Source organism: Euleptes europaea, chromosome 11 (assembly GCF_029931775.1).
Source record: "Euleptes europaea isolate rEulEur1 chromosome 11, rEulEur1.hap1, whole genome shotgun sequence".
NCBI lineage: Eukaryota > Metazoa > Chordata > Lepidosauria > Squamata > Sphaerodactylidae > Euleptes > Euleptes europaea.
The window spans coordinates 27552985-27572145 of NC_079322.1; the positions used below are offsets into that span (position 1 = coordinate 27552985).

At 41.8% G+C, this 19161-nt stretch overlaps 1 protein-coding gene across 1 annotated transcript in view; it reads left to right on the top strand.

Moving 5' to 3' along the window:
* Positions 1-19161, top strand: part of ULK4 (unc-51 like kinase 4) — a 207008-nt gene that overhangs the window by 38084 nt on the left and 149763 nt on the right. The window contains 2 exon segments of the mRNA XM_056857060.1: positions 7025-7186; positions 9717-9899. Of these exon segments, the coding sequence (XP_056713038.1) occupies positions 7025-7186; positions 9717-9899 (345 nt within the window).

The window sequence follows — 19161 nt, forward strand, 5'->3', positions numbered from 1 at the left end:
TCTAGCAGATAATTTTACATTTTAATCACTCATTCTGTAAAGAAGACCTTCCTTTGTGTGTCCTGAATCTGCTGCCCATCAGCTTCATTGGATGCCCTCTAGTTTAAGTATTTTGGGAGAGGGAGAAAAAGTTCTTTGTCAACTCTCTCCACCCATGCATAATTTTATAAACCTCTAACATGTCCCCTCTTAGTAGTCTCTTTTCTAAACTGAAAAGTCCCAGACTCTTCAGCCTTTCCTCATAGGAAAGATGCTCCAACCCCCAAGTCACCTTGGTTGCCCTTTTCTGTACTTTCTCTAGGTCTATGGTGTAGTTTTTGGGATACAGTGACCGGAACCACACACAGTATTCCAAATAAGGCCGCACCAGAGATCTATACAGGGCCCTTATAATATTGGCCATTTTATTTTCAGTCCTTTTCCTTATAATCCCCAACACAGTTTTACTTTTTCGCTGCTGTGGTACACTGAGTTGACACTTTTATTGAGCTCTCTACTAGGACCTTAAGGTCTTTTCCCCTCTCAGTCTCAGCATTCAGACCCCATTAGCATATACTTGAAGCTGGTATTTTTTGTTCCAGTGTGTGTTTTTTTGTTCCTTACACTTACCAGCACTGAATTACATCTGCCACCTTGTTTCCCACTTATCCAATTTGTGGAGATCCTCTTCACAGTCACCCTTGGTTTTCATCAGCCTGAATAATTTTGTGTCATCTACAAACTTGGCGACTACGTTGGTCACCTTTAGTTCCAGATCATTTATGGACAAATTAAATAGTACGAGCTCCAACACCAAGAAATCCATTGCTTGCTTCTCTCAATTGTGAGAACTGTCCATTCCTGTTCTTTGCCTCCTGATATTTAACCAATTTTTAACCCTTAAAATAATCCGTCCTCTTGTCCAGTGACTACTAAATTTACTCAGGAGTCTTTGGTGAGGTACCTCGTCAGCAGCTTTTTGAAAGTCCAAGTAGTTAATGTCTACTGGGTCATGGTTATCTCAAATGACTACTAAATTTGGTTATCTCAAATGACTACTTGTTCACTTTCTCTATGCACTGAATGTATAGAATCTAGTGAGTGACAATGAACTGTGACCCGAGATAGTGTTCCAATAAGCATTTTTGTTGCAAAAAGCATAAGAGATTATATGCCTAAAATAAGACACATAAGAGGGACTCCTGAAGTCATGTGTTTAGCATAATTAAGAATCTTCCCCTTTTTTAGTTGTTTATTTGAGAGACATTAAGATACCCATGAAACATGAATTGGCATGAATAGAGGGTGAATAGAGATTTTTTTCTCCTTGATACTAGAACTCAATCACTAACTGAAACTCATTAAATAAAGACTTGGGGTCTTTTTTTTTTGTGGTGCGAACTTTGAGCAAGATTCCCACTTCGCAATTGGACTAGAAAAGTCATCCTGCATGCCAGAACCAGCTAAAAATATTGAATGGGAGGGAGTCTTGTCAGGCAGTCAATTGTTGGATCTATCTGAGCTCTGTAAGCAGCCAGCCATCAGTCTGAACATATGGATGAACTGCCTTTCCTACACTTTAGAGAAGGGGATGAATGCAAGGTGTTTTGCTTACAAGATGTTCTACTTTGTATTTCTGTTCCATGTTTTCAAAAATCTTAAATACTATTGTCTTGTTTTTTTCATGACCTTAGACAAATAACAGTGCAATCCTAAACATAGTTACTCCAGTAAAGCCTACTGAAATGAATGGTCTTAGAAGTAACTCTCTTTAGTATTGTACTATTAATCTTTTTAAAATTCAGTCTACTTTTATGGAGTGAGTGGGTTGACTTGCATCCCCCCCCCCACGAGTTTACTGCTGTAGAGGTTCATAATATTCAAAGATTGTCCGTTTCCACCTTGACCAGAACAGCTTCTATGGCTTTAACAGGGAATTATACAAATTCATGGAACTACAAACCTGTGGGTTTTCCAGAAGTATCTGGCTAGTCACTATGGAAGGATGGTGATCTTAATGAACTTTTGGTATTTTTCAGGAGGGCTGCTCTCTCTGAGGTTGAGTGTGTAGGTAGAAGTCCAAAAGTAACCACCGCTATTGCCCACCTGCCTCCACCAGGCACTGTTGAATGGTGGTGGTTTCTTCTCTTCACTGCCACCCATCCATCAATGACAGGTTTGTAATCAGCAATTGGTGTGGGGATACTAGCCAGCAACGGACCCCATTAGATGCCTGGACATGCAAACCTCTATTACTTTTTTTTTTTAAATAAAATTTTATTGGTTTTTATAATAGAAATTTTCCATAATAACTAAAAACATATAAACATTACAAAAAGAGAAAAAAGATAAAGGAAATTTCTTTGACTTCCCCATCACCTCTGTCCGCCTCTTAATAAAGTATTTTTATCCCAACGTAATATGATCTTAATTATTCTTAAACTCATTTAAATTTCATTTAACTTTCATATAACATACTCTATTGATATAAATGGTTATAATTCTTAATATTAATAGTGTCATCTAGATCAGATTAAAAGGTATTCTTCCATTTTTCCCAGTTTTAATTCATATTCACAATATTTCATCCAAGCCTCCCATTCCCCCATAAATCGAACATTATCTTTTTGATTTAAAGTAGCTGTAAGTTTTGCCATTTCCACCAGTTCAAACATTTTCATAATCCAGTCTTTTTTCCCAGGGATATCTGCCCCTTTCCATTTTGCTGCATAGAGCAGTCTTGCAGCTGTTGTAGCATAAATCAAAAATTTCTTTGTGTTGACAGGTCATCAGGTATCATACTTAGTAGCATCATTTCTGGTATTTTGGGTATATTTTTTTGTAGTATCAGTCTTAGTTCATTATAAATCATATCCCAAAAATCCTTGGCTTTGTCACAGGTCCACCACATATGGTAAAAAGAACCAACTTCCTTGTTACATTTCCAACATTTAGGGGACGTCATTTTGTAAATCCTTGCAATCTTCTTAGGTGTTAGATGCCATCTATACATCATTTTGTAGATATTTTCTCGAACTGACTGGGCATTTATTCCTTTCAGGTCTTTCGACCATAGTCTTTCCCATTTATTTAAAACAATATCATGTCCCACATTTTGAGCCCAATCAATCATTGTTGGTTTAATTGTCTCCTGCTCACAATATATTGTTAAAAGAAGATTATACATTTTAGATATCAGTTGAGTGTCGTTGTCTAGTAACATCTTATGAAGAAGCGATTTTTCTTTAGAGAATCCATTTTTCATATCTTGTGTAAAGACTGATTTAATCTGACAATATTGAAGCCATTGTAAATCCTCTTTAAGTAACTGAAAGTCTTTTAGTGAGCATTTTTTCCCTTCCCAGTTAATTAAATCCTGGTAAGTAATAAATTTATCTGGTCTAAGTGGGCGTAATGTCAGCATTTCTTGGGGTGATATCCACATCGGTGTTGCTGGTTCAAAAATATGTTTATATCTCATCCAAGTACAAAGTAAGGCAGACCTGATTATATGGTTACGAAATGATGCATGTATCTTAATTTTATCGTACCATAAATAGCCATGCCATCCACTTATATTGTTGAAACCTTCAAGATATAGCAAACGCACATTGGATAAGTCCATCCAGTCTTTTAGCCATGTTAAAGCTGCCGCTTCAGCGTAGAGTTGAAAATTAGGTAGTGCTAAACCTCCTCTAACTTTAAGATCCACCAGATATTTGTAAGCAATCCTCGGTTTTTTCCCTTGCCAGATGAAGTTTAATATGTCTTTCCTCCAGGTATCAAAGTATTTGACATGTGATATTATAAGTAAGTTTTGGAATAAGAAGAGTATCCTTGGTAAAATGTTCATTTGGACTGTTGATATACGTCCCAATAATGACAACTTTTTATTTGACCAAATGATCATTTCAGTTTTTATTTTACTCCATAGTTTAAGATAATTATTGTTTATCAATTCTTTATTCTTCGCAGAGATCCAGATTCCCAAGTATTTGATTTTGTTAACTTTCTCCCAACCTGTATATGAAGTAAATTCCTGCTGTTGTGTTTCTGGTAGATTCTTGAATATTGTCTTTGTCTTTTCTTGGTTGACTTTAAATCCCTACATGCAAACCTCTATTACTGAGATGGAGATCTGCTTGTGTGTGTTGGAGGTGATCTACTGGCAAGATGGAGATGTGACTGCCCGTGGATTCTCTTCTTCCTGTCTCCACCTCCCCAAATGATGCATGCAGGCAGTAAATTATGTATACTCATACTAGCCTGGAGAATGTGAAAATTCTAAAGCATTTTCTGCACTATTTGTTTTCTTCTAATCCAGAGTAGCTGCTAGGCTGATCCTATCCAAATCTTTCCTAGCTGAAAGGAAAACTTGCCAACTTTAGCATCCTTTTCTTTTGCATGATTGGTTTGAATATCCACTGAAACTGCAGGTGGTCAGCATCTCCTAAATTTTATTGCATTGGGATAAAGCTGGAATTAAGTTGGAAAACACAAAATGATTTTTTTCAAGTTGTTGGCGTAGTTTATGAGAAGCACTAAAAGGGACTAGTGCTTTGTACTCCTTTCTTATGGACACATTTCTCTTGACTAGCACACCTCATAGACTCATAATATGGCAAAAAGGAGTCTTTTAGCATAAGAGACCAAATATTAGTTTAGTTCAGTCTTCCCTTCCAGGAAGCTAATTAAGCAGAAAATGGTACAGTCGTCCTGCTTATAAGAGTCTTTGATAATAGATCCCAAAGGGGCTAAAGACAGCCCATCTCAGGTGGCAGCAAATTGAATTAGTCTGACAGCCTCATTGAGTTTATGGAACATTGTGACAATCCATGACCCTTTTTCAGCCAAGATGCTATGACTGTCTGGCACAGGTCATGCTTCATCTCATTACTGGATGCCATATGCAAGCTGAAGAAACCCGTAAGGGACACATTTGCTGTAGACAGGCAAAATCACTGCTGTATGTTACTCAGCTTGTTACTGCTAGTAATAATTGATATCTATTGAAACTGTCCTTTAGTTTTGATTTATTTAGTGTATGTTTTAGTTCAATATGCAGGGTTTAACCTACATTGGGATCCTAATAAGTGCTTCTAATTATTGTTCCCGTGGCACAGAGTGTTAAGCTGCAGTACTGCAGTCAAAAGCTCTGCTCACGACCTGAGTTCGATCCCGACGGAAGTCGGTTTCAGGTAGCCGGCTCAAGGTTGACTCAGCCTTCCATCCTTACGAGGTCGGTCAAATGAGTACCCAGCTTGCTGGGGGTAAAGGGAAGATGACTGGGGAAGGCAACGGCAAGCCACCCCACAAACAAAGTCTGCCTAGAAAATGTCGGGATGTGACGTCTCCCCATGGGTCAGGAATGACCCGGTGCTTGCACAGGGGACCTTTACCTTTAATAAGCAACTTGTATCATTAATGCTTTAAATAGTAAAGTATTTTAGATCATTTTCTGTTTATAGAGTTATGATTTGCCATAGATGTGCAGATATATTGAAATAAAAACCTGAATTTGAGATGAAATCTATATTTGTTTATACTACTTTATCATAAAAAATATACTTGTGTGGTGATTTTAAAGCCACTTAATTGTCACTCATTTGTGGTGATTGTTTCACAATAATATATGTATGTTAGACAAACACAGTTTTGGTGTTAATGCTATAGTCCAGGTTATTCTGGGTATTATAATTATTGATATGAGAAGTAATTCCATTGAAGTTGGTAGTTCTACATATGTATAAAATATGTGTGTGAGATAAAAATTCGGTAAAATATTTGAAGTGTTTGCCCAGTTGAAATTGAAACATTTCAATGATGATTTAATGTTAAGAAATTCAATGTAGAATTTATGTATAATATATAATGTATGTATGACGATCACTAACAGTGCATTCTTAAGGAAAGTTGCTCCAGTCTAAGCCCATTCATTTCAATGGGCTTAGACTGGAGTAACTCTCTTCAGGAATGCACTGTAAAGGTCACAAGAATAGGGTCTATAAATCACATTAGGATGTGTGTATAATATACTGATTATGCCATTTTCTTTAGAGTTTGATTGGTGCTCATAGTTCTTATGGTTATACAGATAACTTGCAGGTATCTGAAGGGCATTGATATTAGTGTTATTAAGGAAGCTGGAGTTATATGTATTGTCCTCAAGTAAAAAATACTTTGATACTTAAGATTTTGTTTGGCCTTTTTTATGAGTGGAAGTAATATTTTGTAATGAATATGAGAGGGACAAAATTCGTTTACTTGGTTTCTAACTAATAGAACAGTGAATTTAATTCAGCCATCTATTTTTGGATACAGCTTATTAGCATACCTCTTGTTACATAAAGTAGAGGAAAATTCATGTGATTATTGGTAATAAGCTCCAATATTAGCCTGTTTGGAGACAGAGAATCCCCCAAAGGGGGAAGGTCGTAAGGATTTGCTGTCAAATAGAATGGATGTGTCAAAACTAGTGGCTGAAGGAGACAGTCTTCCATGGCTGTGCCCTGGGACACGTTTGCCATCTCCCTGGCTTCAAAGAATCCAACAAAAATGCAAATAGATGTGGTCATCTGGAATCTCTTGGGCACTTGGAGACACAGGTTGATTTTTGGTGTATTCTATTCTTTCTGGTTCCCAAGAACAGGGAAACATGAATGAATGGCCTTCTCTTAGCCTAGCTTGCTTGGGTTGTGAGGGTAACACAGTTGGAGGGGCAGTGAACCCCATGGACTCAGCCTTGAATCCATCAGAGGGAGAGTGGGGATAAGCGTTGGATAGAATGCAGGGGAAAGAAGCATGAGGTGCTACATTGACAAAATATGCTATACTCATTAGTGGTAGCCATTTCTCAAAACAATGGTAGTTTCAGAAATAATTTGAATCAGTCCTTCTGATAAAAGAGAAACAATTCATAATTGTGGGGAAAATCATGGCATGGGGCTTATGCTTTTCTCCTGCATCTTCCAATAATTTTTATAGTTTGAATTTAATTTTGTAATATTTTTACAAGGAGTAGCTAATGTACTTTCCCTCTTTCTAGGAAGAACGTGTTGTGAATCACATAGCTGCAAAAATAGTTGAAAATGTCTGCTCCACTCTTTCTTGCCATGCTCAGGGATTTATTACTGGAGAAATTGGACCAGTGTTATGGTATCTTTTTACACATTCAACCATCGATTCTTTAAGGATAACTGCTATTTCGGTAAGCAAATTTTATTCTGAAAATAAAGTTTATTTTATACCTAATTTTGATGCTTTGGGTACTTTACAAGTTCGGTAAACTAAAGTGTGTAGAATTTCAAATATATTTGAAATATTTTTGGCTCTCTTTTGAAGTCTATATAGTGTGCGTATGTTTCTTTATGCTGCCTTCCCTCCCGCCTTAGTACTAAAGACGATACGTAATCGGTTTTTCCTCACTACTATTATCAGCAGATAATATTTTTGCTACTCTAGTATGACTCTTGAACACAAAAGTATTTTGAAAAATTCCTCAGTTTTGGTCAGCTTTTGTAACAGGCATTGTACATCTTTAGAGTAACATTTTACATCAAAAGAATTATTCCTGAGTTATAATTTTAACATCACTAATAAAAGCATAATTCTCCTTCCCATATCTAGTACTTAGGAAAGACTTTTTATGCTAGAAGTATCCACTGCAGCCTGCAGGTTGCACAGTGGCAGACCTACATTTTTGGGACCCTGAAGCTTGAACTGTTACGGGGGCCCCCTTTACAACCAGCAACAATAGGGAAACATCCAACAAGGTCCAAAGGGCTTTGCTGCTCTTGCAATGACCTTGAGGCCCAAATGGCATAGAACAGGGTGGTGGGGTGAAGTCCTTGAAAATGGGCCATACAGTGAGCCCCTTCCCACCAACAACGAGGTCTGGATAACCACTGTTACCTTCTTCAATGGGGTTGTTCTATGGCAGATGTACTGGTTCATTCTCTAATAGAGGGGTAGAAAGTTATCAGAGGGGGCTCGTTAGGATAAAGATGTGAAAATCAGATTTTTGGTGTTGAAATGCACAGGCGAGACAAGTGCAGCCTGAATTGAGAATTCAGATGTCTTTTTATGGTTCCGATTGGCTCTAGCCTAAGGGCTGAGCTATAGAACTATTAAGCCATGCACCAACAAAGGATTTGAGGATTCAGCTGCCAAAATGTAGGCTATGAATAGATTCTGGCGAGCTCAGTAAGCCCCTACAGCTGGGGGTTCGGGCGCTGCAAGCCCCCCCCAAAAAATTGAAATTTGACCAATTACAGGGACTTTGTGAGGCCACATGAAATGGGTATTAGAGCATATTCTGAGGTCAGTACTTAAACCCATTGGCTTATGATTCTATCACTAAAATAGCCTTATTTTAATAACAAACATAAAAAAACTCCATCGATTTTGTTGAAAAATTAACTCATTAAAAAAAAAGTTGCTTCAAGGCCTCTCTGGGATTAGGGGCCCTGAAGCTTAAATTTCATTAGTTTCATAGTAGATCCGCCACTGAGGTTGCATAGTTAATATCGCTGCCCTATGCGGTCTTATCTGTCATCGGTGATAAACTAGAACTGTGTTACAACATTTCCTATTTGCTTTGGAGTGAAACCTGCCTCGGGTATGTGTCACAGACATACTTTCTAGAGAGACTGAGTCTTTCATTATCTTGCTAGTGTCAAAAATCAGAAATACTTCGGTTACATTTCAGATTCAAAACAGGCTCATTCATACAAACTTTGTTACTGAGAAGATTTGTTTCTAAATAAATAGAACAAATGTGACCTTGTTAGTCACAAAATATTTGATGTTATAGTCCTAGAACAATGCAAACATAAAGCTACTAAAATGTAAGCTAATTCTGCCTTACAGAGGCAGGATTCTGATTTGTTAGGTCATTGGCGCACAGATGACACAATTAACCGGGGTTCGATCAAATTATAGTTTACTCTAACGTCTGAATACAACCCTAGGAAACCCTAGTTTTCGTTGCTAAAGAAATTTGAAAAAAAATGTTTTTGTTAGTCTTACTCTGCATTCAATGTAATCTTATTTCAATGAAATTACTAAAGTCGGGTGGACTGGGAGGCAAAAATGGCCAGAGAAAGGGCCCTGGCCTGACCCCCAACAGAGGGTAGAGGGAAGGAGTAGGCTTGTTGGGCTTCCACCTGGTTCATGCCCACCTGCATTGTGCAGGTTAAGGGCCACTGGGACTTGTGGCTGCTACAGTGCCCTTTGTGTGGGATATGGTCTGCTGGTTTCCATGAGGTGGGGGTCACTGGCTTGCTTTGTGTGGGGTGGGGTCTGCTATTTCCATGAGATGGGGGTCACTGGCTTGCGGTGCTAGCAGCTGTACTTCTTTTTCAGATGCTTCCAGCTCACAGTGACAATGGCTCCTGCCTACTTTATGTTCAGTGGACTGTGGCACTAGCACTCTCCCCCCTTGCAGGGTTTGTGAACTGCCCATTTCTTGTGAAGCTGCTGTGGGGTCAGGGAGTGGCCCTTGTGTGTGTGGGGGTGGCCCCCTGGCCATCTGCTCACTGGGGCTTTTTCCTGGTGGCCTTAATAGCCAATCCATCCCTAACCATGATGAAGACTTTGGATTTTCCCCCATTTTGAGGGTCCTTCTAGTTGAAGAGTGACCTATACACATGAATATAAACAAATGTTAACATTTTGAATAATATTTAATAAATAAAGTAAAAACATCTGATCAGGGTGCTTTGTTTTATATCATCTAGGCACTATGCAAAATTACTCATCACTCGCCTAGTGCTTTCCAGAGCGTGATTGAAAAAGTGGGATTAACAGCTGTGATAAATTCACTGGCAACTGGAATATGTAAAGTTCAGCAGTACATGATGACTATGTTCTCTACTTTGTTGTCTTGTGGGATCCATTTGCAGAGACTGGTTCAAGAAAAGGTTTGATTTAAATTTGATGTTCCTTATTATATAACAAATAGTGTTTTCTTTATAGTTCATTGTTTGCATAACTGTTTAAGCACTGAAATGTCTCACTAGAGTTCAATATTATCTTTAATATCCATTAGCCTTCATCCTGTTGAAAATTGTCACCGATGGAAAGATTTGTCAGAGTGTGACTTTGTTGGTACCACGCTTTGCCACTACAGCCCAAAATGTCCCATTGAAATGCTACTTGTGGTGGACAGGGAATCCCAGTTGAAGGTCTACTGTAGGAAGGAGGATTGACTAAAATTGTACCCTCTTTTCTTTCAGTGGGAATATTTGGTAGCCTCCATCTCAGTTTATAAATTATTCATTATGTATTTTGGTGTATTCTGCAAATACAGCTATAGCTTACAGTAACCGAAATAGCCAATCCAGGTTGTTGGGGTGAAGAGGTTTTTTTAAAAAACAAAACACTTTTTTGTTAACATTTATGTGCTACCTTTCCATATAAATTGAACCTCCATTGAGCGTTCAGTTACAATATTGACATTGTACAATATATAGCTACATGTCACAATATATTAAAGGCTGTACATTTTTTTGATTCCTTGATAGTACCATAACATTACTAGCTTTTATTTTTAAAAAATAGACTGGCCCTTGGATTTTTGAACCAGTGTCAAAATTGTTGATTCGATTGGCTTTTGTAGCCTTATTGGTGAGTGCTTCCCAGAATCTCACCCTGTGAGATTAAACCTTCTAAAAATTAGAAAATCAAGACATGATGATTTAGAGGTATGCATTCCAGAATTCGCAAGCCAAAAATATATGCAAACATTGGTGTTCTAGGTAGTTCCGGTGATTTTCCTGAATGGTTACACAGATCTGGAATTTATAGGCATTATGAAACAGCCCCCTCCTGAAAAATCCGTTCAGTTTTTCGAGTTTGGGCGCTTGCCATCATCAGCAGCAGGCATCTTTACTTTTCTTTGATGCACCAAATTTCCCAGGCAGTGGCTCCCAGGCAGTGGGAAATGTGGCTCCCAGCCAGCGCAAATCAGGCACATGGCTTGGCAGAACTGTGGTTCTAGCTCGCTCCTTTCCCCCTCCTTCGGTTGTGAGGGTGGAGCCCTTTCCCCCCCACTGCAAGTAGAATGCCTGGGAGCACCTTGTTCAAGGGCCCATAAAATTTTACCCCTTGTTACAATTCACTTGGATCCTGGGTGAACAGAAGGCACTAGCTCCCCTGCAAATTTGGTTGAAAAACAGCCACTCCATGCCCACTCCAAAATGAGTACACCAAAGGCAATAATAACAGAATAGTTGTTCTGGCTCACTCCCTCTTCCTCACTTTGCGAAAGGAAACAAGCAGCATAACAAGGAAATATGGCACAAACAGAGTTTTCAGCAGAAAGGTAAATTCTTTTTATTGTCAGTCAGCCGCTGTAAGAGTAGGAAAAATGAAAGGGTTTTGTTTTGTTGCTCCTGTGGCTGGTGCCATTCTCCCCCCTCCTAATAGGAATCGTTCAATCTGTTTGAAACTTGATGGATCTTTAGATTAGAGGGAGGGCTATGTTCTGTGCAAATTTAATACCATTATATTTAAAAACAGCTGCCCCAGACCCTTGAATTGGTTCCCCATTGAAAATAATAGTCCCCAAAATCTGGAACCTGAAAAATTACATGGATTTGAATCCCTAGCCTGGAATGTTCTCACTGAAAATCAACAGTCACAGTAACCCCCACCCCCAAATCCTACAACCAAAATCATAATGAAATTTTTTTTGGAGCACACCCCTAATATTGATTGCATAAATGTGGTATGATCATAGAAATTAACACAGTCAATATTTTGGGGTTTCCATTTCATAGATATGCTTACCTTTTAGCCAGGATTCAAAGAAGGGGCCTTTGCACATGGCAGCTAGTTGTATGTCCAGCCAGAGCTTTGCTCACTATTTCAATGCAGCCGTTCTGGCTCTGAAGAGATCAGCTACTGTTCAGTTTTAAAAGTGTATTTTCTCTTTAGCAGTGGGAACCGCTGCAGCGAAAACAGCATATACTAGTCATCTTCAAGCAGGAGTCTCTCTCATGTCTGGAGTATGGATCCCAGCCACTTAAAAAACAAACAAAAAAACAAGTAGAAGATAATGTTCAACAGGAAATTTTATCTTCCATGATGTTATTCTCCCCCTCAGATAAGCTGAATATAAGATAATGAGGGACAGAACATGACATGGTTTCTTTGGCAAGTCCCAAGAGATAGAAGTAATCTGAGTTGCTGCTCAGATTCAATACTTTCTATGAGCTGTAGTATGGTCGTCAACTAATAATGGCCTCGAGGAAAAAACAGTGAGAAATATATGAGGACAACTACTTTGACACAGTATTTCTAGATGCTTAAAAGGGAAACTGATTGAATCTAAAGGTGTACTTTGGTTATACTATCCTAAAAGGACCTTAGGCTAATTTAGAAGTTAAATATCTCCTGCAAAAATTGTCTTTCTGGTAAACTGGACAGTTCTTTTTAACCATATCAGAGAATAAAGCTGAAGGTCAAAGGAAATGCATATACTATCTATGGTTCAATTCTGCCATCATATGTTGGCGAATCTTTTTTGGGTATAACTTAACATTCAGGCTTCGGTAGTAAACTTGAAAACTGCATACAACAAAATCTACATGTTGTTGTTTTATTAACTCATGAAACTATGACTGACTAATGGTTTATACGAATAATTCCAGAACCCTTTATTCCAGAAAAGTCTGTACAGCACAGGGCTTCTTAAACTGTTTCCACTTGCAACCCCTTTTTGCCCGAGAAATTTTTACGCATCCCCGTGTATTTAGGTATACACACATACATAAACCTTTATTGGCATAATAACAGCATTTTAACATGCGATAATACAAACACCAAAGGAAAATCATATTCTTTCATGAGCTATCCATCTGCTTTAATAAAATTGCTAAATATATAGGTATACAAATCAAACATTTACTGATAATAAATCATAAATTTATTTTAAAACGATTCTTTTACTGTTGCCAAATTTTTCGCGACCCCCACATGGGGTCGCACACCATAGTTTAAGAAGCTTTGATATAGCACATTGGCTTTTAGACAAAAATAATGAAAAGTTAAAATACAAAGGAACCGAATATTGTTCCTGAATTTAAAATAAGAAAAATGTACGTATTTTAATATAGCATAAATTAAAATCTGCTGAAAAATTGACAGGCTTGCTTCTTGATTATCCTAACAGTGAATTAATAGCAATGGTTTGAATTATAAGTGCAATTGAAATATATTTGTCAATAACCAGAATGGTGCAAATTTCATTCTCTGATAGGAAATGATAATCAGAGAAAAGGTGGATGTAAAAGCACCCCAAGCTGCACCCCTGGACCTTTAGTGGAAGTCCAACCTCATCCAGAAGAGATTGAATACTGCCTCTGAAGTCTTGAGAACTCCCCACCAATAGTACCTCTGTGTCATCTAGCTTAACAGCCTGAGATAAGCATGTAACTTCATTGTCAGTCTTCAGTGCAGCCCCACACATGGGACTGCACAGGCACAGGCCAGCCTTTCGGGGGAAGATTTTTCTAGCCTCCTAGAAACAGGGGGTGCCCCTCCCCTCCTGGGAGAGCGCGGTGGTTCCTTCCCGCCCAAACCACCACGTGACCCAATGGGAGGGGCACCCCCTCCTCCCTCAGTTCCTTTTTTGCCGCCGTTTGGTGTAGAAGTGTTCAAATTGACCTCCAGTTTGTGAGTCTTCCCTGAGATACTTACGTGATCTGAGGCAGTCCATCTGGCCTAGATCGGATCGTTTCTTAGTGCCGCGATGGCATCTAAGCCACTTTTTAAAAAATGCTCTGGGTGCGGGATGAAGATGCCCCGCTCCAATGATCATGCCCTCTGCCTCCTCTGTCTGGGGGAAGGGCATTCTGTGCAAGCCTGCACTATTTGCAAGGGGTTCACCAACACAGCCCGCAAAGATAGAGCCTTTCGTTTAAAGGCCTCCCTGTGGGAGAAATCGTTGGAAGCCGCTACCAAGCAAGCCGCGTCGGCGCGCTCCACCCCGACCCGCCCGTCAGCTGATCAATCGGGGGCGGTGTCAGCTAACTCTGCGAGGAGTACAGCCTCGGCCCCGGCGAGAAGCTCGACTCCCGCACTGAAGACCGCTGCTTGGGTCCTGGCGTCGGAGCCGGAAGGCTCCTTTGCTTCAAGCGTACACCTGGCTGCAGTCTCAGTACCAGCAGCTTCATTGGTCCCGACCGGCCAGCCTTTAGCCGGCTCCGCTCCGCTCCACCCGATACCATCACAGCCGGGCTCAGGATCGGGTCCGACTGTTACGGGCCCAATGCCCCCTAATCCAGGCTCATCATCTGAAAGGAAAAGAAAGAGCCCCTCTGCTCCAGTGGAGCCCTCTTCCCCCAAGAAACTGAAGCACAAGGATAAGTCTAACAACAAGAAGAAAAGCTCCAGCGCTAAAACGGCACGGGCTTCTATACCCCACCACCTAAAACTCCGTCAGTGGGGTCACCTGCTCATTCAATGTTAGATCAGGACTTAATCTATCCCTCTCCAGAGGGTTTTGAATCTCGTTCAGTTTCACTTGTACCCAACCTTCACTGGCAATGTTAGCAGCTCTTGGCTCAGGAACACCGCACTCCCAATCGACACCAGGGCTAGAGTCGAGGATTTACCCTTTGAGGGAGAGACTCTCTTCTCTTCGTCAAGCAACGAGTTCCTCAAAGAAAAGAAGACGGACCGGCAGACGGCCAGATCATATGGAATCCTCCCTGCTACTACTAACAGCAGAGATCGTTTGAGCCCCAGAGAAGACAGGGATATTACCCATCTTATTACCGGCCTCCACAACAGCAGCAACAACTGTATCCACGGCAACAGTACCAGCCCCGAGGGAGTGGGAGGAGACCTAACGCCTTTGGAGGCAATAAGAACCAAACCGCCTCGGCACCCCCTCCTCAGAAGGATATGCACCACCAGGGTCGCAAATTCTGACTCTCACAAGTCCAGGAAGATCAGTTTTTCCTGGACAGATTGTTCCAGTACCTACCACAGTGGCAGGCCATCTGCCAAGATGAGTGAGTCCTCCAAATTGTTATGATGGGTTACAGGTTGGAGTTTAGAAGTTTACCCCCATTATACCCCCCCTCTGCTGCCGTTGATAACCCAGTGGAGGAGGTTGCAACTCAGTTAAAGGAGTTGCTTACCAAAGGGGCTGTTCAGTGCGTTTCTCCCTCTTCCCAGGAGTGGGGTTTTTACTCCAGATTTTTTCCTGTTGATAAAAAAGACGGAGGCCGCAGGCCTATACTGGATCTCAGAGAACTGAATAAATTCTTGTTTGTTTCACGTTTCCGAATGGTATCGCTTCCAAGTGTTATGGAATTGTTGGCCCCAGAGGCCTGGTTTGTGGTGATGGATTTAAAGGATGCTTACTTCCATATTTCCATCCATAGTAGCCACAGGAAGTACTTGAGGTTCAGAAAGGGTTCCAGCATTTATGAGTACACTGCCCTCCCCTTTGGCTTGGCCACGGCTCCCCGGGTCTTCACTAAGACCATAGCCGTGGTGATGGCCCACCTCAGGACTCTGGGTTGCACCATTTCCTTCTTACCACGACCCAATTGAAGGGTCGATGGTTTTTTCTCACCCCTATTTAGATGATTGGTTGATCGTAGCCACGTCTCCTGACGTCCTGGAGAGTCAGGTCAACCTGGTTCTGTCCACATGCAAGCGATTAGGCCTCGCCATAAATTGGAAGAAATCCCATCTCATCCCTCCTTCATTGGAGGGCTCTTAGATTCCCGCCAAAGCCTTGGTCTACTCCCTGTAGAGAGGGCTGCCTCTATCAAGAAACTGGCTCATTCCTTTCAGAGGATGTGTTGGCAGACCATCAGGTCTACTCAAAGGCTGCTAGGGCTAATGGCCTCTACCACAGCAGTGGTCCTGAGTGCTAGACTCCACATGAGACCATCGCAACTGTGGTTTCTCAGTGTTTTTCGGCCTACTTTACAGGCCCCCTTCCACCATTTTTCGATTCCCCAGATTATACTTAAATCCCTAAATTGGTGGTTGGTTGATGCTCACCTGTTCAGTGGTATTCCCTTCGGGTACTGGTCTCATGAAGTGACCCTGACCACTGATGCTTCCCTACATGGGTGGGGGGGCCATTGTGAGGGTCATGCAGTTCAAGGGTTGTGGATGTTACCACAATCCACCCTCCATATTAATAGGTTAGAATTGGTTGCTGTACGTCTGGCCCTTACCTCTCTTTCAGATGTGGTCCGTGGTCGCAAGGTACTCCTCCAGTCAGACAATATGAGTACCGTCTTTTACATCAACAAACAAGGGGGCACTGGTTCCAGGACCCTTTGCGAAGAAGCCATCAGAGTGTGGGAGATGGCCATTTCCAACGGAGTCACCATCAGGACAATCCATATCGCAGGGGTGGTGAATATGTGGGCAGACAGTCTCAGCAGAGATTATGGGACCAATCACAAGTGGTCTATCCAGAACAAATACCTTTTGCCTATATTTGCAAGGTGGGGTTACCCAGACGTGGACCTATTCGCAACCCGGGAATCCACAAAGGCGACTCATTTCTGCTCCCTGCAGGAAACTACGACATCTCCCTGGGGGATGCATTCCAAATCAGCTGGTCCCACCGGTTCTGTTATGCCTTCCCCCCTTCCCGCTATTACCCAGAGTGTTGGGCAAGATTGTGGCAGACAACGCCCTTTGCATTCTTATTGCCCCCAGCTGGCCCAGACAAATCTGATACCCGGAGTTAGACTGGCCGGTCCCAATGTCATCCCCCTCCCTCAGGTCCCGGATCTGCTAGTGTGGGCAGGTGTATGGCACCACGACATACCCAGACTTCACCTATCAGCATGGCTGATCGGTGCACAGGGTATACCTTAAGCAGTGAGGTTCAAGAGATCCTGTTACAGGCTAGGAAACCCTCTACCAGAGATTCCTATGCTAGGAATGGACGCAATTTCAGAACTGGGTCTCAGAGAAGGATGCCCTACCCTTTGACTGCCCTCTGACGTTGATCCTTGAGTTTTTGCTTATGTTAGCATTTAAGGGCTTAGCGGTATCTTCAGTGAAGGTTTTTCTGGCCGCAATATCCGCTTACCACGACCCAATTGAAGGGTCGATGGTTTTTTCTCACCCCCTCTCAAAGAGATTTATGAAGGGTCTGTTGCATGTTTTTCCTCCGGTTCCTGTCTTGGTTCCCCAGTGGTCCCTTCAGCTGGTCCTCATTAGAATGACCAGCCCCCCTTTGAACCTATGAGTACATGTCCTGTTTCCCTTTTGTCAGGAAGGTGGCCTTTCTAGTGGCCATTACCTCAACCAGACGTGTGAGTGAATTGGCTGCTTTAAGGTCAGATCCGCCTTTCCTGAAGGTTTTCCAGGAGAGGGTTGTCCTTCATCCCAGTTTGGAATTCTTACCCAAAGTTGTTTCCAAGTTTCATATGGCACAGCCGATTACCTTACCTGTGTTTTTTCCTACCCCTTCGTCGGTTGCTGAAAAAACTTTGCATACTTTAGATGTTAAGAGGGCTATCCTTTATTATTTAGACAGAACTAAGCATTTTAGAATAGATAAGTCTCTGTTTATCTGTTATGCGGGCCCCAAGAAGGGAAAGTCTGCTTCTTCCCAGACGTTATCTAGATGGGTCGTGGCTGCTATCTGGTCAGCATATGATGCTTCGGGTGAGAAATGTCCGCTGATCATCAAGGCGCATTCCACGAGGGCCGTAGGTGCATCGGCTGCTTTCCACAGGAGAGTCCCCCTTGTAGACATCTGCAAAGCAGCGACATGGTCAGATGCTGATACCTTCGTCCGGCATTATGCACTGGACCTGAAAGCGAGAAAGGAGGCAGATGTCAGAAAGGCAGTGCTGCAGTCACTGTTCCAATAGTGCGCCTCCCACCTCCAGTATCGTGAGTAGCTCGCTAAAATCCATTATGTGGGGCTGCACTGAAGACTGACAGTGAAAACAGAGTTGCCTGTAACTGGTGTTCATTGAAGTCTTCGTGCAGACACACATCCCTCCCTCCATCCCCGCTGTGGCTCACTATTGTTTTTTCTTTTACTTTAGGAGTACACGGCGGCGCATAAGAACTGAGGGAGGAGGGGGCGCCCCTCCCATTGGGTCACGTGGTGGTTTGGGCGGGAAGGAACCGCCGCGCTCTCCCAGGAGGGGAGGGGCACCCCCTCTGTTTCTAGGAGGCTAGAAAAATCTTCCACCGAAAGGCTGGCCTGCGCAGTCCCATATGTGTGTCTGCACGAAGATTTCAATGAACACCAGTTACAGGTAACTGTTTTATTTTTCATCTTCAGTCTTCTGTGCAGTCTCAGATTGGGACTGTGCACACTCATGATGGCCACAAGAGAATTTTCTAGCTAAAAAAGTAAAGGAGGTGCCTCTCTCCCTCAAAGCGTGTCGAAAGCTGTTTCCCACCAAAAAAGTCACTTGCTTCAAGGAAGTGGTGCCCCCTTCCCTCAGTTTCTTTTTTGCCAGCTCAGAGAACGGATCTGTTCTAGTGTTACTCTTTCTTCGTCCTTAAAAAAAATCAAAGTGTGTGCGAGAGCCTTTCTGTCTCTGTTTTGCTACAGAGTAATCTTGTCAAAATAATGGTGCAGAAGTCTGTGTTTAAAAAGTTTTCCCATTGCGGGATTAAAATGACCCACACAGACGGACACTCACTATGCTTGCTGTGTTTGAGTGAAAACCACAATGTCTCAGCATGCAGGCATTGTCAACAGTTTACACCAAAGGCCCAAAATGAGGGCCCAAAAATCAAGGATGGAAGCAGCCTTATGGGAGAAGGCCTTATCCGCACCCAAGTTTGAAGCAAGAGTAGCGTTGTCCCAAACTCTGTCCAGATGGATTGTTGCTGCAATTAAACAGCGTTACAATCAAGCTGGAGTGTGGTATTTGCTTCCTCTTCAAGCACATTCCACAAGGGCTCAAGTGTCTTCTGCAGCATTTCTCCAGGGAGTCTCCACACCAGGTATCTACAGAGCAAAGACCTGGTCATCTTCTGATACCTTCATCAGACATTACTCTGTGGATGTGAACAAAAGTCAAGAGTCATCAGTGGGGAGTGCACTTCTTCACTGTTTTATTGAGAGCTCTACCCTCTTCCTTGGTGAGTAGCTTGTTAGACTCCCAATATGGGACTGCACAGAAGACCAAAGATGAAAACAAGGTTGCACTTACCTTGTAATTA